This window comes from Xiphophorus couchianus, chromosome 23 (genome assembly GCF_001444195.1).
Source record: "Xiphophorus couchianus chromosome 23, X_couchianus-1.0, whole genome shotgun sequence".
Taxonomy (NCBI): domain Eukaryota; kingdom Metazoa; phylum Chordata; class Actinopteri; order Cyprinodontiformes; family Poeciliidae; genus Xiphophorus; species Xiphophorus couchianus.
The window spans coordinates 16,867,920-16,888,091 of NC_040250.1; the positions used below are offsets into that span (position 1 = coordinate 16,867,920).

At 36.6% G+C, this 20,172-nt stretch overlaps 1 protein-coding gene across 1 annotated transcript in view; it reads left to right on the top strand.

Annotated features, from left to right (window-relative positions):
* spock1 (SPARC (osteonectin), cwcv and kazal like domains proteoglycan 1) overlaps positions 1 to 20,172 on the top strand; it is a 118,090-nt gene that overhangs the window by 81,811 nt on the left and 16,107 nt on the right. The window contains exons 6-8 of the mRNA XM_028009698.1: positions 7,061 to 7,175; positions 11,034 to 11,166; positions 15,178 to 15,298. Coding sequence (XP_027865499.1) covers positions 7,061 to 7,175; positions 11,034 to 11,166; positions 15,178 to 15,298 — 369 coding nt within the window. The remainder of the gene's footprint in view (positions 1 to 7,060; positions 7,176 to 11,033; positions 11,167 to 15,177; positions 15,299 to 20,172) is intronic.

A 20,172-nucleotide genomic window follows, 5' to 3' on the forward strand; every position in this document is an offset into this window, starting at 1 on the left:
TTTATACTTCATTACACTGAACAATATTGTGAAATATGTAGCTTCACTCATTTAACAGTAATATTTTCATTATCTCTTTATATGACAGTTTTCACGTATTATATATCATGATGTATTTGTCACATACATATTTAAATGCACATTATTCTAGAGATTTGCTTTTACTGTAACATATATGAAAAGTACATGTTTAATAAATAGATAGGTATAGAGTGAAGCTATTATAATCCATGCATAAAAGAGTTTATGTTGAATAAAAACCTGATGTGCATGAAATGCTATTATATAATAATGTTTGGTACACAGAGACATTTTTAAAACCTTACATATTTACACATATACTTACACATAACTGGGCATTAGCTGGAAGGCTTTATCTTTGGTCTTCTTGTTCAGTCAGATGAATCTTATTTTTCTCAGCAGAACATTGGATGTCGGCAGCACATGTATTTTCTTTTATGCGTTTCCTGTTTTCTCCAAGCATGAGCTACCAACCAAGACGAATATTGATCTCCCCCCACAGCATTATAAAAAGAAATCTGGCCAGATGGCAGCTGGGTTGACAGCAACAGCAGAGTGTTCAAAGCAAATATTATTACAACAGTGAAAAGTACATCAGACATGCCGTGGCAAAGGCAACAGAATCTTAAAGTCAAATTGCAAAAGTCATGTAGTTTGGCCATGCGGGAGCAGTTTGACAGCGTACGATAACATTATGACCACTGAGAGATGACAACAACAGGGCTCATCTTGTTACAATCATTGAAATGTATCGGGTCAACATAGTTTATTTATATAGTTCCAATTCAAAAATGTCTTCAAGACACATTGCAGGGCAAACTGATATAGATCCTGTACAATTACTGTGTATGTAATTCAGTTCAAAACAAATGTAATTCATCTATCCATCAATTTTCTATAATTCTCTTACCCTTGGGTTGCCTGAGGGTGGGTGCCTAACCCCAGAGCTAAATAGGTGGGGCAAACCCTTAAAGGGGCAGTTTTCTCGTATCATAATCAAGTAACTGTTACGTTTTAGTTGTTATAAAATTGCTATATTTATATCAAATATGACTTTTAAAAAATTTCTTCCAACTTTAACACGGTGAAATTAAATTAAATGAATTTAATTTAAATTAAATTTTTTTTAAGCATTTAAATTAAATGTTTGCAGCGGAAGATTAAAGGATTTCTCAAACATATATGAAAGGATCAAGGCAACACTCCAGATATATTTTTGATGCGAGAATAACATCATAACATGATGTCAAACTCAAAATAGTCAATTTTACATAATACTGCCCCTATAAAAGGTAGCCACTTCATCACAGGGCCAAGAAGGATTCAGTTAATCTCCGATCATTCAGTCAGAACCAGACCCAGCTCTGCACAGACTAATTTAATAGTGATTTACTAACAATAGAGTCAAAGTGAGACGGTCATAAAATTCCTCTTGGCAAAAACATGCATAAAAAAACTGATTTCATTAACTTGACACTTTACAACAGCACGACCTCATAAGCAAGCATGGGGCGACAGTGGACATGCGTGCTTCCTATACTCTGAAGGATTGGGTCTCTATATAAACGGTCACAAGAGAGAGCCAAAAATATCACAAAGACTTGAGGTATTTATCGAGCCCTGCAGAGTGATAGAGACATGCTGCAGTCAAACCAAACACCATTAGAATCAATCTGCTCTCAGAGGCACAACAAACACTTACTCAGCAGTAGGCTGGAGGTCAGAATAGCATGGCTCATTGATGTGAAAATTGAAAAGCTCAGCAAACTAAACGCATTTCTTGAAATTCATTCAGAGAATTTGTCGGCCCCTTTTTAATGACCTACTTGTGTCATTTGCTCTTGTTAACTTCAGCTAAGGCTCTGCCAGGTTTCTCTATCTGGCACGCACAGGGCGCATTGATGGTGGCACGTGTGAATAAAGCCATTTCTCTTCTGTACAAATACTTTCTGTAGCACTTAAGAGTATGCTTGATTTCTCTCACCCTTGATTGTATTTTATATTAGCTGCAAAGTATAGATTTCTTAATTTGAAAGCTACTCAAACTGGAGGTTTTCTCCTCTGCTAAGCTGTTGCAGTCAGGCCGGTATTGGAGAAAAAGGATTACAAGGCTCCATTTTCCCATCACTCTCCCACCTGTTCCACATTTTATTGTCCTGTTAACTTTTGGTACTTTGAAATGTGATAGTGGCTCACGTTATTTCTCTTTTTTTTTTTTGAGTATGCAGAATCTTTTGGCAACTAGTTCCCTTATTTTGCACTTGGTCATGAAATAATCTTCAAGGTACACTTAAATTAAAGTTTTATGTAACTAAAGAGTTCAACTGCCATTCTTACGTTGGCCCTTGTACTTGCATTATAAATCTTTTTAATAGTTAAATATTAAGTTTAGATTGACAATGGTATATTAAAACCATTAATTTAAGTAGGGTTTTTCATCATTCTGTCAGGCTTAAAATTTTGAATCATGACTTAAAAATATCTTAAAAGTAAAATTAAATGTAACTTACAGACATTTGCTGCTGCTGTTGTTGTAAAATGTGACAAGAAATGTTGCCTGCTTGGAGAAGAGCTACGAAGAAATAATTTTGGTTTAATAATTTTATAACTGTGACCACAGAGGAGGGCTGAGTTGGCAGTTAGAAAACTACAATGATGGAGGAACTCTGACTGACTACAGAAGGAGGCTGAATGTTAGAACTACAGACACGGCAGAATGTTTTGGGCATTATATAACTGATTTACCCCAACCACTGTTACACATGGATTAGTGTTGACATTTAAAATGAAGCTTACTGAAAATTTCGAAAATAAAAGCCTCAATATTCCTCTCAGGTTTGTGCACCCCCACAGGCGGTGCAATAATATTACGCTGTATTATCTTTACCTCTCAGGTTAGTGCGCTGCCTTGCACAGCAAGGCAATGCGTTAGCATTAGCACAAATATTAGCATTTCACTTTCTTCCACTATGAGCCTTTCCCCTAACATAAGCATTTTAGCTATTTCTTATACATTAGCTATGCTTAGTATACTCAATGGAGGAAGTGAATGTAAGACAGCATGCTAGTGATATCCACATGCTACTCACAGCATTCATGCTAACATTAGCATTTTGACTAATTTTAGCTTATGCATTAATTTTAACATACTGAATGTTGCAGGTCCATGTTAGTCAACATTCTTGTGATTCTCTACATGCTACTTTGTAATTTTTTGCTAAGCTTAGCATTGATGCTAATTTTTAGCATACAGTGCACTTGTATGCTAATTTTTAGCATCAGAACGCTATGTCCAAACCGACAGGCACACTTTGGCAGGCTCCGGTTAAATTTCTTCGGGAATTTTCTAGTTTGCTCTTATTAGTTACATCTGCATTTTGAAGTGGCTTTTTAAATATTTTAACTTAAATACTTGTTGCAGAGGTTCTATCAAACAGCTTCTATTGTATTTTGGCCTGTGCTTGTATCTTCAGAACCAAGAGGCAGTTATAGGAGCTGCCATTTCCAGTAGTTGTGTTTACTAGAAAAGAAAACGCTGCCAGCAGTACCGGATATAGCCATACTCATGAAAGTAATGGCAAAGTTGTTGATTATTTTGGATCCCTGTACGTAATAAAAATCTATTAACTTGTTCTCAGATCCAACAACACAATCACAGCACTTTATGTTTACACATCAAAGAAGCAACAGATCTGAAAATGGTTTGACTGTTATTGCAGATATGCTTAATGGTCCTTAAAATGAACCTATCAGATAAGGCTAATTAAAGAAAAAGGACACACCAGCCTCAGTTGCGATTTCTTTATCAACCAGACATGCATATGTTGATCAGTGAGAAGGGAATAAGCATGGTGAAGCTTTTTTTAAATGCTGCTCTGTTATCAAATCAATGAAAATTTAAAATTTTTTAGTTGAGGCTTAGGGACAAAGTTTTCCTTGTCACTTGAAAGCAAATTTCTATGCAGCAAGACGAGCTAGATTTCTTTCGCCTATTGATTGATCACGCAGATGAGAATAACGTGATGCTTTAGATTAGAAGGATGAGAGGGGAATGACAGCAGATGAGAGAATCGTATTAAGGAGAGTGAAGGAGGGGTGGCAGCATGTGCTGCAGTGCTTCTGCATTACAATTGATCGACTGCTTTAACCACCAGTGCTGCTCACTGAAGCTTTAAATAGATGGATAAAACTCTCCTTTACCCAGCTCTCTGTTGGTCGCTTCTCCTCCCTGCCTCCTTGATGCCTTCCTCATCCTTTCACATTCACCTCCTCTCCCTCTCTCTTTTTTTCTTTATCGGCTCTGCTGTTTACTCCTGTTTCCTGTTTCATTTATCTCCTTTCCTGTGCTCCTTTGCCTTCAATGCTAATTTTTCTTACTGACTCCACTTATCTGTGCTTTTATTCTGCTTTCTTCTTTTCTTGTGCTGCCTCTCCCTCATCCTTACACATTCTTTCACTTCGAATTTTCATGAAATATTTTTTAACTGATCTTTATAGCTTCTGAAGGATGTTCAAACATTTTCTTTCACCTTCAGCTCCGTCTTTTAAGTTAAGTTCTGTTAACACGAAAATTAATCGATATGGTCACAGCAGATAACCTCTCATACTCGGTCTGGTTCTGGCAAAGGAGTCAGTTTATGGCTGCTGTCGCCATATGCTTGCTCTCGAAGAGGAAAAGCAGCCAACTGAACCCGTCAATGAAAATGACTGGGCTTCCTTAGATGGACCACTTTTGAAATCACATTATCAACTAATTTTGAATGTGCTTTATTGTAACCGGGACCAAGCTAGAATGCATATAAAAATCAGATTATGTTTTGCCCCACTTTAATACTTCAAACCACCAAATAAATGTTAACATCAGAGAAAAGTTTGCCAAATTAATACAAAATGCATTTGCATGTCATGAAGCGGGGTGAGGGTATTATGTATTTTCAATCACAAAGTTCCATTTTGCATCATAATCAGGTAATCTGCAGTTATTATTAAAATGTTGTGTAGCAAACATAACTTGAAAGAAATTTGACTTTGTGTCTCAGAGCTGCTGCCGCTAGTCTGTGGGAGCTGAGCGGGGCGCCGCGGGGGAGATGTGTGGATGATAAACAAATGGGATAAATTGTATAGCAATTTAATAATTTGCCCACGTTTTAGATTTTACCGTAAATATCAAGACACATTGATGGTGTGGATTTTTTCATTCAAGTTTAACACGCTGGAAGAATCTAATATTACTTAAAGAATAGATTGAACTAGGGGACAAAGAGCAAATTATTTACAGCATGTTACGGTAAGTTAATAAAAATCCTGTTTTGAAATAGGTTATTTGCTAAATTGTTTTATCTGCAGACACAACACCATGTTTAGATCATTTTATTATGTTTTTGAGGTGTTTATACTGCAATGATACAGGATTAAAAAACAACTGGACTAAATATGAATTTTAATATTCCTAAAAAGACTCTGCTAAAACTCAACAAATCTATTCAAAACCTCTGAATCTGCTTTAGTGCTTGCACCATTTTGCTTCTTTTTTTTTAGTTTTGCTAGAGAGTAGTAATCCTGACTTGCCCTCCACTTCTCCTCTAACCAGATACAAGCCTCATTTTTTTCCTCAATCTTTTTGCTTTCACTTTGTCTCCTAGTTGTCTTCAGCTCTCATTTCCTCACAGCAGTAATGCCATTTTTCAGCTAAGTGAAATGAGATGGGTTTTCTCCAGTGCTAGACAGATGGAGGTGAGGACAGGTCCAAATCAGCAAGCAATTGAAGCACACTGCACCACAGACTTATCTCCTCTATGCTTCAAGGGAATATGACAGAGCAAACAGCCTTGCAGATGTGCTTTTACGTGTTTGTGCAGACTGTAAAGAGAAAATGTGTTGCTCAGTTATGATAAATATACACAACAAAGTCTCCCCTTCACCATTTTCACTCGGTTGATGGTTCCTTTTCATCACAGTTGGAAAAAAAGCGGCTTCAGATGTAGCATGTCTACAACCTAGGCGTCATCTCTAAGGTGAGAGAGGAAATTACAACATAGGATCAAATATTGGCACAAAATCCTCTCAAGTCTGAATTTCTAGCCAGTCTGCCTCTAATAAACATAAGCAGGTTGTTTGATCAGGGTGGAAACCAGGTGATGTTCACATCCGACACCAGCAGCAGCTCAAACACAACCCATTAGGTCCCTAATGGAGTCAAGGCAGGTATCATTCCTTGATGTTAGGAGCCAGATGGTAATGACTCGTACATAACGCAGGTCTTTGATCTTTAAACTCTGTACTCGGTCTCATTTAACTTGGGCATTTTATATAATTGAGCCATTTCAGATTGCCTTCCCTGGACAGAGTTTAAAACTCACTTTGTCTTTGATCTAATTTTATCAGCATTGACATTTTGTTCAGGCCTTTGTACTTCTGTAACACATGTCTGTTAAACATTTCTGATAAAATCACTGTGATCAGCAGTGGTCATTTCACCTGCAAATGTTGGGGTACTTTCTTTTGTTTTTTTTCTTTTACTCTTGTTGTTTTTCATCTCCTTTACCTTATTTTATCTATGTTTAGTCAAATAAAAGTATGGGATTTTTTTTGCTGTTGGACACAATTCTCAGAGTCAGTGAGTTGTTTTAATTCTCAGAGTCAGTGAGTTGTTTTAATTTTTTGTCAGCTATCTTTAACACCCAGTCGTTCTTGTCTGCTATGGCTTTTATGTCACACTAGAGATTGATTTGCAGAATGAGATTAACGCTCTGAGAAAATAGCCCTCATTAAGCAGCTCACAACACAGAAAGCAGAGCGTTTACCTCATACCTTTCACCGTTTTTCTTTGCTATTCTCTCTGACTCATTATTTTTCTGCCTGCTTCAGTTATTCGAAGGTTAGAGTCTGCGAGCTGTAAAATCAGGAGAACAGCTTGATGTTTCGCTGCATCAACTTTTAACTTCAGAACCACAATGTGCTGATCCTCCTGGTCTGCGTTTTTTTGGAAGCTTACTTTTGCAGCTCAGAGATTCAGTTTGTCCCTGCTGTTCCTTGTTAGGCCCTGATGCAACCAAGGATCCGTGTTTGAGAGTTCGCTGTCCTCCTCACAAAGTGTGCATCAGCCATGACTTCCAGACCGCCATCTGCACTAATAACAAGCAACCTTCACACAGGTAAGAGTCGGTGGGACTACATTTTGAATATAAAGCAGTATAAAAAAATACTAAGAACATTTAGCTGCAAATGATAAAAATTGTTTTATCTACAAACACTGAACACTGGATGTTTAGATGTTCATTTGATGAACAGTAAAGCTTTGTGTAGCTTTTTTTTTCTTTCCAGTGTTTTTAGAATAAACATTTCTGAATATAATTTACAATAATAATTACCTTCACTTGATGTTTTGTTTTTGTTTTCTAATGACTTTATTATAGCCCGAAGGTTGAAAATTGGGTCAACATTTTGACAAGGGAAGCTAAAGGTTTCTTATCAAATCCAATATGGCTGCCTCACACATATTGTATAAAATTTGGAGGCTGCAATAAATAACATTCATTCGAGTTTGTCTCTCTAATCAGTTCATTCAATACAACCACTGCTAGGAACAAAATCATCTGTATTCTATTTTGGGATTAAATGCAAACATTCATATATTTATTTATCTTTAATTTTTTTTATTTGAAACTGGAACAGTATTAAATTGATCATGTCAGTCCCATATGTGGCTGCAGCACTAAAGCAACTAGAACCTTCACAGGTTCTGGTTTTTGAAAGCCTATTATAAAATTATTTTCCTGTATTTATCTCAGTTCAGCTCATATTCATAGCCTCAATTCACAAAAGATATCATAATTTTTTGTCAATTTGCAAGGTTCTAATTCATATCAGGAGCAATTGTTTAAGAATCACAGAAATGCACTATACATCAAATCAAATAATCAAATTCATCCCAATGAAATTAAACTGTAGCAATAATAGATTCAGTGACACACAGTCTAGTCTGAATGTAAATTTAGTTGATATCTATGCAAAGAAGCTCGGTCAGTTCCCCACAGTCATTGATTTTGCAGCAATCTCTTCTCCTTAGAAAGCACATGCCAACAGTGGCCATATCATCAAGCTGACTATGCAGCAATCCCACACACTGAGCGAGCTTGTGACGATGGTTCAAAAGAGTGATGCCAATTTACCAACATGAGACTCGTTCTGCTGGACTAGGCATAGTGTGAGGGTCCATATTTTGTGACTGACTGGGGATTTTCCATCTCAGACAGAAAGCAACACACAAAAAAACAAAAACTTGGCCTAGGACCCGTTTTTTTATGGCTTAGAGTTTATTGTGCCTGCAGCTCCATTAGTGGACCGGATTTTTCTTTCTTGGAAAGAAAAATAGTTAAACAGAGAATGGCTGGGCAAGTAGCTCTATAGGGTGACAAACACAGAAACTATGCATACTTTGTAATTTTTGCAAGACTTTATTATATTTTATTTCATGTTTGTGTAGCAGTAAGGCAAATTTAGTAAAGATGTATCATATACTAAAAAGTTGGAGTTAAACAAATTGCTCAGAAGTATTGCAAAAAGTTGAAGCTCATTATCTTAAACACATCTGGGTCACAGTCTTTTCACAAAAGTGTGAAACATAGCAGTGTTTTGTGCTGAAATCTTTTGAGAGTCACATGCATTCCACTGACGGATGTGTGCATACATATTCTTCTTACAGCGCCAATTAATTTTAATCACACTATCTGTTTGCTCCATCACCACCCAATTTGTTTGCGTTTTCAACCATTGTTAATTTTTAAGGATTTTCAATTTCTCAGTTCAACAAGCATTTTCTCAAAAAAGAAATTGGAGCATATTTTTCTTTTTTTCTTTTTTTTCTCTCCCTCTCTGTATTGAATGTAATTGATTTTCGCAAGTCATTAGCTCCCAAGAATCTTGGTCTTACTCCTTTCCTTTCTGCTACATTCATTACAAGTCCTATTTGCCGGTTAATATGTTAGATTATTCATCTGCAATTGGTGTTTTCCCAATAGTATCACTCACTGAAGCTTGATGTATAAATATATATATATATTTTTTTTTTCCATGAGATAAATTAGTTGTAGTAATTAGCATAACACATATTTATTGTCCTCCCAGAAGACAAATCTGAACTTGGTTTCTGCAAATATTTGCAGAGATATTGTGCAATGCAGAGGGTTTGCACCCTGGTGGCGGGTGTAATGTTTATTTAGATGTTATTCACTGCTTGAAGGCATTCATACATACACTGCCTACTTTTGTAATTCTACCCAAATCCGCACACAGATTAATTTTTGTCTTTTCTAAGGAGCTGTCAACACAAACATAAAAGGCAGATTTGCTTACAGTATTTTTGCAACAGAAATAGAAAATTAATATAACATTATCAGCAAGGTGTGGTTTAACAACCAGGAAGTTCAAAGAATTAAATCATGGACTCTAATGCTGTTGTTAGTGTCTTGCAAAAGAATTCCTGTCTTCCAGTATTTCCTTATGTCATTACATCACAAATACAAACTGTACATTTAACATGATGCATCAACATATAAAATTGCACACAGTTTTCAACATTTGTTTGTACAAATAAAAGATGTATAAGTGTAATGTGCTTCTATTAAGGTGTTTGCTAAAAAAAACAAAAGGTCAAACTAGTTGCCTTTAGAGTTCACAGATGTTCTGTGAAGGGCTCAAATGCTTCCCATAGAAAACATTATTGAACAAACGGCATCAGACCAAGGAACACACCAGATGGGGCAGGAATAAAATTGTAGAGAAGTTTAAAGTAGAACGAGGTTATTAATCCATATCCTAAGCTTTGAACAGCCCACAGAGCTCTGTTCAATCCATCATGTGAAAACAGAGTAAAGGATCATTGCAAACCTACCAGGACATGACCATCCAACTGAACTTATTGATTCTGAGCAATCACGGAAGAAGCTAAAAAAACCTGAGTCAACTCTTGAGGAACTACAGAGATCCACAGCTCAGGTGGAAGAACCTAACGACGGGACAACTGTTAGTCTTGCATTCCACGTAAGTCAAAGAAGCCACAAGAAGCCAAATTTGCAGTTTTCTACAAGTCACGTAGGGGTCAATGGAAATAAGACAAATATTTAACTTTCTGGCCAACATGCAAAACCTTACATGTGGTTAATAACCAATATTGCACATGCCTCTGAAACATGGTGGTGGCAGCATCAGGCTGTGGGGATGCTTTTCATCTGTAGGAACACGCGAAGTGGAAAGAATTGAAATGAAACAGACAAATCAGGGAAAAAGTAAAACCATGTTTTCTCTTTCTTGTACTTTACATTTACATAAAGCACATTGTGTTTTTTCATTGTTACTTGAGCAAATACATAAATAAGTTCAAGGATTACAAAGTACTTAGACTGAGCAGTGTACATTATTTATCTCAGTTTTTCAGCATATTCTCACAAATATCTACCAAACATGGATGCATGTCATTAACATATACCAGATGTTCAGAGATTATTCAGAACAATAGTCCTATTACTGAGCCATCGTCACCTGCTGCAGTGGTTAATCTTCACTTTTTACAACTCTGTGAAAAAGTTTGTTTGGCTCTCATTGCAGCCCTGCTCAATGGATCAAGCACCAGGCTGTTCAGTAGAGCACTTAAATAGAAAATTGCGACCAGATTTGAATCAAACATAATTATAGTGGGTGTTGAAGAGGTCTCCTTGGACCAATCAGGATCTGCTTCATCTGACCCTGACAGCCAGAGACACGTTCTCCTCTGTAGAGAAGTGATTCTGTTTGAAAACTTTAAATGGCTGTAGCATTATGGCTGTTAAATTATTTTCATACACACACACATATATATATTTAATGTATCCTTTCTGAAGTGCCTGGCATTTAGCATGGTAATATTTTTGTCCTATGGTTTCATGTACATTCTGGTAACCTTTATGAAATAAAAAATAAAAAACTTTCAGACTCATTAACTTCTAAAATACTTTTTCTGTTTCTCTCCTCCGCAGTGTCAAAGCCAGGAAAGGCAGCGTGGGCCACAGGCCTGGGGTTGAACCTGGACCTCCTGGGAAATGTAGACTCTGCTCAGCATCCCAGGCATCTCCTTTATGTGGCTCTGATGGACACACCTATTCATCTAAAGTGAGTTTGGGATTCAGATTTTTTGTTGAACTTTACCCTCAATTTTTTTCTTGTTCTATTTCTTCACAAATCAATTACATAAAATCCATCAAGCTACTGATAAGTATATGCAATCAGACGTTCCTGTAACATCTTGTTTCCACCTCCTTCTCTTTTCCCGCTTCAAAATCTAATTCCTTGTTTTTGTTCAGTGTCATTTGTCTAAGATCTCTCCATACTTTGTTGGCTTTAACAGAAAATCTCTGTGAGTCTGGTAAATGCCGTAACTGAGGACAAAGACAATTTGTCAAAAGTCTTTTCAATTGCTAGAAGTCATATTTGTACAGTTCGTAAAACTGCCTGACTCTTATTTCCAAGTAGTAAATCAAAGCTCATGATCTTGTGCCAACAACATAACAGGCACACAATTTCATGATCCAGGAAAAACGTCAAAGATTAACCTTTGTGATGAGTCAGGAAGTCAGTGAAAGGAGGAAGATCAGAATAAGTGTGAAGACTGATAGCCAATACCGAATATAAAGATTATAGATAAAAGAGAAGCTTTGTCCTTGAAGTAACACTCTGTAAATTCTTATTGACATCAGATTTTACGTCTCCGTATTGTCCTTGTATTCAGTCATTTGGATGGAAGGAGTGAAGCCATACAAGTGAGCAGTATCAGACTTCACTGAAGTGCTGTACACAGCTAAATCAAAGTCATGCTTGAGCTTGAAAAGTGTCAGAGTGGTGTTAGTCTCAGTTTTACTCAGTTATTCATGTTGTTTTAATCACAGACTTTGCCTAAATGCTTAATAGAGTTGAAGGATAAACCACTCCATTTGTTTTAAAACACAGACATGGTATCATTTTTCTGTTCCTCTAAGAAGACTTTCAGTTGTTGCCCCTATTGTCAGCATCTATTTCACAAAGCAAATAGCAACTATGATTTATTGATGCAGCAAAGGCTTTGAGTTTCCATAAATAATCTCAAAGCATCCACAAATAAGAACAAATATCTCACATTTGATTCAGGACAGAGCATTGTGCAGTACATTTTGCTTCTTCATCATTTTACACGTCAGTAGTTTTATTCATACAGTCATCTGCTTCAAATTGTTCATCTGCTTCAAATGATGAACAATGTTTCAGGACATCTGGATTTAGATCGATGTAATATTGTAAAAACGTATAAGCTGAATATAAAAAAATTATAAAAATCACTTTAAAAAAAGATTTATGGATTTGTTAACTTTGCAACAAGATCAGGAACTCTTCAGTGAAAGAGATGATGACTTATATTTTTGTTGACATTTCTTTCCCCTTTTTCAAAGATTATATTACATGGCAGTAGAGTCCTTATTTTTCTTTTCCCAGCTTTTAGGAGGTGCTAAATGTGCAATAAAACCTGTTTCTCAAACATCAGGCATCTAAATAAATAAACATAGAAACAAGTGATTTTCTACAAATATTTGCATTGTACTGCAGTTAAATGCAACTGCCTACAAAGATCATTTTTGCTTGGCATTGCACATGAATTACTCTTTTAATAGCATTGTGATTTATGCTGATGCACAACATCTTCCTTTCTCTTGCTTCTGCTTCTTCCTCATTCTAGATCCGATCCTAGTTTATTATTTATTACGCATGCAGTGTAGTGTTCATTCCCTCCTCCATATCAGAGGTTTGGATTTTAGATGTCCTTTGTCAACTCTTGATTTCATTTGGGGTTTATGTTTATCTGTGGCTGGTACAGATTTTCATCCTAGCTATTTACCACTGTGTCTATTTCTCTCAGTCTCTGTACAGGTTTAAATAGACTTTGCAACACTTTGTTTTAAAAGTGCACCTACTTCACATAGATGAGCATATTCAAACTGTAGCAAACGTAATCCTAATTGTAATTAATGTCTGCTTTAGTAAGCCATTGATATGACTTCTTTGAGAAACTGGAACACACGTGACATCATGGAGGCTGGATGACCTATCCACACCACTCATGTCTCCCCTTCACACTGGCTTTGCCTTTTTTTTTTAATGCCAGTTGACTTCCTTTTCACATTCGTCGTCCTAGAAGTATAAACCACCTGAGAATGACTCAGCCTGTGTGTTTGAAAAGAGGCAGGAAGTACACCTCCTTAATGACCTGTCTGTCTGCGAGTCAAGAGTGTGTTCAGTAGGAGAAGGAGAAGTGCTAAAGGAGAAACAAGAGAAGCAACAAAGGCAGGAGGTCTGGGAAATCCCTCTGCTCTCTGCGGCAATTTCAGGTGGAGGGTTCAGCTGGCTGGTGGAGTGATGAGTCCCTGTGGTCCAACTTAAACTCTGTTCACCATTGAGCTGCTGGTCTCAAGCTTATTCATGTTTTATTATTACATTACATGCATCCTTTGTCACAACCACACACTCTCACGCACACTCTATATCCTATTAAGAGGACGGTGCTCTTATCTCCTGAGAGGCTTCAGTTAAATCCATTACTTCCCTCCTCCTAAATCATCTTTTCTCCTATCCCCTTTGTTTTTTTTTCCTTCTCTCTCTTTCTCGTTTTCTTTCCAACCACATTAGGTGTTAAAATACTCTTTCATCAAAACCACATTAACCTGTGGAGAAAGACAAACATAAAGATTCATGGGGCTTGTCTGTGTGCTGACAGTGATTAGAAGAGGTCATCCATTTCCAGGACTTTCTCACTGCTTCTCAGTCTTCCTTTTCCGATAGCTAATTCAATATGTTGGAAGCAGAATAAAGCACGGCTCCTTTGTCAACAAATTTCATTAAGCAACATTAGCAGTGATATCAAAGAGGTGGCAGGGAGGAAAAGATGGATCTAAAATTAGAACATTGGAAATGAGAGCGCTCGCAGGATAATGCCAAGCCGTGATATGTGCATGGAGGTTCATGCACAGTCATGGACTCACACTTACAGATCTCCTCGTCATCATCTTGCAAACAGAATTTACATAACTCATTTCATTTTTCATTATTCCTTTTGCAATGGTCTTGTAATTGGATTTTTTTTTTCTTCAACATGTCCAAACAATTTCTTTCCCTCCGCTTACCTGAAATAAGATTTGTACTGTTAAATTACATTCAGAAGTGCTCCATCTTTTCCTTTTTCTTTGCATTAGATTTGTACTGCAATAAATTATAAAATGTCACTGGGCATCTCTGTGTCTGCGGGTGTGTCTACATGGCTGACTAATAGACACATCTGTTCATCGAAGATAAATGACTTTCCCTGATGTAGCAAATATTCCCCGTAATCAGCACAACTCCAAAAGTTCAACACAAGTGTTTGCTATCTTGCAGTCAGATTTGTTGAGTAGTTATGAATGATTTTCCCTGGTAGGAGCTCTCCAGAATTTACTGCATTTATTTTTATCAGTGTCAGAATTTTATTCTAATCATTCAAAGATTCATTTATATATTTTCTTCTTGCCTGTTTTCTTAAAATTGATTTTTGGAACTTCTCACATGCTGATGGATTATGAAATATTCACATGCTGAAAAGTTCAATAAATTATCTATTTGTCCCAGATTTTTGCCATTTCCATTTTGTTTTTAATAGAAAATTAAAATTAATATTTAGCTTGCAAGGCTAGAGTTTGAAAATTTCGAAGCAAGTATAATTACATTTGCATTAAAATAACTTTTCTATATTTATCACAGCCATGTTTACAGACATGGCAAATACTGCCATTTAATAACACAAGTAACCTCTCTGGTTTGGAAGCCTTATTGCTCCAAATATTGATATTGTTATTTATATGTACCCTAATCTTGTTAATTGTACAAAAAGCTGCCACATAAGTGGTTAAAAAGTGATGTAGGACAGAAGTTAACTGAATGTTCCCTGGATCCGGCAGGAAACATTCCCTTGGAAAGTGTTTGGAAAGCCAGATTTTTCCTGTCACATTATTTTTTATAATCTCCCATCATTTTTGTTCGGTAGCTGAGTCAGATGTCTTTAAAACACAAGATTGCTTTAATCTTCTGAGATTAATAGAAATGTTTACTATTTTGTTGTCCTTCCAGTGCAAATTGGAGTTTCAAAGTTGCTTGTCTGGGAAGACGATCTCAGTGAAATGTGATGGACAGTGCCCTTGCTTACCTGGTCAGGAGTTCAGCAAACCATCACATAACACAGAGAAGGCTGGTAAGTACAGAGAATCCATGGCCGACTTTCATCTAGTTAGAGAAATAAGTAGGTCAGTTAATCAGTTCCGTATCTGTCTTTTGTCTCTGCATGTGATTTAATGAGTGCTTTGAACATAGCATGTAGATTATTCAGGACGATGTAGGAAGTCGGGGTACAAAGGGATGACTGAAGAAGATTTATCTTTTTCCAAGTTACTTTGAGGACCAAAAACTCACCATTGTGACTCACTCGCCATCCAGTAAAGCTCCTTTTGGTTCTTCAAACTCATTGGTGATTCTCAGTGTTTTCCTTTTCTTTCCCCTCCCCTGTCATCCTTCCCTTTACTTGTGTTATTTTCTCCCTCTCGCATCTCAAGCCCCCGCAACCCCCCATTATGTGACAGCTGCAGGAATTGGTGATGGAGTGAGTGTGTGTGTCTTATTGTTTGTCATGAAAATGGGATTTCGGCAGATGGATGGAGGGATTGTGGTGGAGAAATGCAATCTAAAAGAAAGCAGCGCCGAAAAGGATGGATTGTTATTTTTACAGGCTTCCTTTATCTTGAGCAGGGAGGTGGGGAGGTGGTGTTACTGAATTTGTTGTAAATATCTGTTTGTCCCTCCGTCCATCCGTCTGTCTGTCCCAGCCTTCCATTGCAGATCTATTCTAATCAGCCTCAGATTAGGGGGTGTTTATGTCGGTGCCAAGGTTCATCACACACATTTTCATGCAAACTGAAATTGTCTCCTAATTAAGGGCAGTACTGACTTTGTCTTGCGTCCAGTCTAAGCCTGAATGATGGAGATAACTAGGACTGATGCTGTTATAGAAAAGTGTTTTACCTGCTTGACTTCTGTCACATTAATTCCCACATGTCTTTGCTCAGATTAAACTATAATTATGTGTTCAGTTTACTGAGAGCCTAGTTATTGGGGTAAACAGTGTTTTTGTCAGGAGAAACAAAAGTCTGTTTATAAATCGTAGCAAATGATTTGACTTTTTTTTACCTCTTTAATCCTTGATTACACCCTCTTTTTTTATGTTTCAAATTCTGATCCTTTATTTTATTTCTTTTTTTTTTTTGCTAAATCTTTCTACACTTTTCAGAACAGACGGTCTTCAAACTATCTACCAGACAACAGATTCGAAAGTTTGTAGACTTGAAGGTGGCAGAGATTTTTCAGTTTCACATTAGATCAACAAGGCAAAATGGTAAATAGATGGGGATAGCAGTAAGTGAAGAAAAAATTCTCTATGCATCACATTGCATTCCCATGGAAACAGTTAAATGATTGTTGTCGTGTGATATCTGCAATCAATCCTCTGGGTTTACTGATAGCCACAGGTTGCAGCTGGATTTGAACATTTGCAGCAGAGTCACAAATATCCCACCTGCACAATTAGAGTCAGAAACCTATTTTTAAAACCAAACACCTCTTACCTGTTATATTTCGTTCAGTGCTGTTTATTCCTGGACATTTATATCCTGCAAAATAAAACAATAAGGCAAAAATATGTAAAAGGTAAAGTGCAGTGTTTTAGAATAATTGTGCAGAAGGCTGTTTTAAATATCAGTGGTTTTCCTTTAAATAATTTCGATTAAAAACTGGTGCAGATTTGCTGCCAGAAGTGTAAAAACAAAGTCACAATGACGCTTTGTGTTTAGTGGAGTGATTGTAGTAACCACTAGCGGAACAAGTCAGCGTTGGGCTGGGGTCAGGACTAATGACCGGGCCCTTTATATACAAATAATAAAGCTCATGTTTCCTGGCGGTGTCTGCAGTTTTGGGGGCCCGGAATTGCTACAACAAAAAAAGTCTGGTTCATCTCCAAGACGACGAACAAAATATGCATCCAGTTTTTGGCTTGTCCTTGCTCTCTTTTTTCCATTCTTTTTGCCTTGCCGCGCCATGAAGCTCCACTCACGTTAACTTAGTCTTTAAAAATGCTCTGCCTAGTTTGCCATCTGTTGCCAAGTGACTGATGATGACGTTGGTGGACGGCTGGTGACAAATTTTATCCAGAATACACTTGGAGACAATGTGGGCTACCCACTTGTAATTTTGCGTGTCATAAAGTTAAATGTAAGAGTGAAAATAAAGCCAGTCATGTAGCACAATATTTTATTCAATATTTTACACCCACTACATCAATAAAATCAATTGGTCTTCTTCTTTGTTTTTTTGCTTAGATTACTTTGTGCTATGATATTTATATTGTTGAACTAACAAAATAAAATTTAAGTTAACCAGAAAACCTTGAAATGCCCTAGAGTACATACAGTTCTTTAGCAGCATTACAAGTCTATAGAGAGGTAGTGATACTGAATCCTCCGGTATATTTTAGGAAGGCTCACAGCATTAAAACTGGACATTACTCAGGCTTTAATTAGTTGTAGTATTTTACTTATAAACACTGAGAAGGATAATATTTTTCATTTAACGTTGCGTGTTAAATAAAAAATTGTGTGTGATTATTGAGTCTGCTGTATTTGATATATAACGTGGAAAGAAAGAAAGCTTTTAAAACACTTTCTGTATCTAGTTGATCAAGCTGCTATTCACTCTTCAACTAAATGGACAAACTACTAATTACTTAAAAGCATAACCTTTCCATTTTGCACTGGAAAAATCCAAATAGTGCCTGAAGCTGAGAATTTTGATGAATGTCAAATATTGCACCATATTTGTAAGCTGAATATATGTATGAATCATAAATGTGTGTGTTTGAAATCCAGTTCAGCTGTTTTCTTTTTGTGTCTGTCAGCAAAGGTTAGTGAATTGTCACCATGGCACTGAGATGTAATTTGATCTGTCATCTCCCCTGCTGCAGCACTGCTGTCACAGCGAACGTCAACACCTTTCCATGTAAAACACTGACTCAAGCTGGCACACAGAGATTCAGCAGGTGAAAGTCCCATGTCTGTGCTGATTATGGTCAGTGAGATTTTTAAAGTGCAAATACCTCCTTTTGTGTCAGCTTCTGTGAAGCAAAGGCATCGCAGGAAAAATCAAAGAGACCTGTTGGAGCCTGAACGGAATAAATCCACTAACTAAATTAGATTTTTTTTTTTTTTTTTTTTACTGGAATGTCTGCCTCTCGGCCCCACAGGGAGTACATACGATTACAGACTGTGCTGTCCTCTTTTCTGCCTCCACACTTCCTACCAACACATGCCACTTGTGTAGAGATTTTTTGAGCTCTTACCAGTATGAAGAGACAATGCACATCAGTTTTGGTGTGTCTTAAAAAGTCAGCTTTTTCTGGTTTTGTGCTCTTATTTCTGTATTGTGTAACGGTGGTTCAGGAGGTAGGTTGCCGGTTCCCGCTCCGGCCGTCTCATTCATTCACACTTCATCCTTCTCAGAGGATATGTTGGCAGCAATTAAATATCAGCCTCGCTTCTGCCAGTCTGCTCCTGGGCAGCTGTGGCTGCAATGCAGCTTATCGCTAACAGTGTATAAATGGGTGAATTGCTGATTGTAGTCTTTGGAGTCCTCGGACTTAATAGGGAGCTACGCAAATGCAGGACATTATTTTGCAATGGTTTTGTTACAAAATTGGAAATTTAAGAAACTCAAAAATTTCCAGCAAAAAAAAAAAAAACATCTAAGGAAATATGATTCTCTAGAAGTTCCTATCACACCAGTATGATACTATGACAATGATTTCAGTCCTGGATAGCCCACTTGTACTTCTAATTCTTAATGTCATAGATAGCGGGTGGTGATGCGTCCCATCCCATCATGCACCCCCACTCAGGACCCTGAGAAATTACCTTCAAGACAATAAATGATGAGCTTGCTATAATAGTTAATTGCATGCTTAAAATTATTTTTAAACACTTCATCATAATTAATGAATGTCTTGTGTTTTTAATAACTTTTCAAGAAACTGTAAATACCACTGATTCATAACTTGCTCTTTATAAAATATTTTACCTAAATCTTAATTCTTTGTGAACGCACAATAAAATTGTCAGTTTGTTTTATATAAAAAAAAATAAATTGATTGTTTAAACAGTATATTTCTTTTATTTCAAGGTCCATTGAGAACATAATGTATTTCGAGCTTTAATTTTCACAAGATGAAAAAAGAAATTAATTATGTCGACATTCAAGCTAACCAGACATTTGTGACTTATCTCATATTCAGTGCTCAGTTAAGGTTTTATTTGTAAAACTAGAAGTTCTTTAGTCGCTGTTGCTGAGGCGACAACAAATTATAAACCCATAAGACACTTGAGTAACTCCGCTATTTTGATAAGCTCAGCACAAAACACTGCAGAAATGTTTTAATTATCCTGATAAAAATATAACAGTGGAATGTTGCTCATTGACCTAAACAAAGTATGAATTACAAGAATGATCTTGTAATATTATTGCACTGCCTGAGAGAAAACCTCAGAGGAATATTGAGGCTTTTATTTTGAAATTTTCAGTAAGCTTCATTTTAAATGTCAACACTAATCCATGTGTAACAGTGGTTGGGGTAAATCAGTTATATAATGCCCAAAACATTCTGCCGTGTCTGTAGTTCTAACATTCAGCCTCCTTCTGTAGTCAGTCAGAGTTCCTCCATCATTGTAGTTTTCTAACTGCCAACTCAGCCCTCCTCTGTGGTAACAGTTATAAAATTATTAAACCAAAATTATTTCTTCGTAGCTCTTCTCCAAGCAGGCAACATTTCTTGTCACATTTTACAACAACAGCAGTAGCAAATGCCTGTAAGTTACATTTAATTTTACTTTTAAAATATTTTTAAGTCATGATTCAAAATTTTAAGCCTGATAGAATGATGAAAACCCCTACTTAAATTAATGGTTTTAATATACCATTGTCAATCTAAACTTAATATTTAACTATTAAAAAGATTTATAATGCAAGTACAAG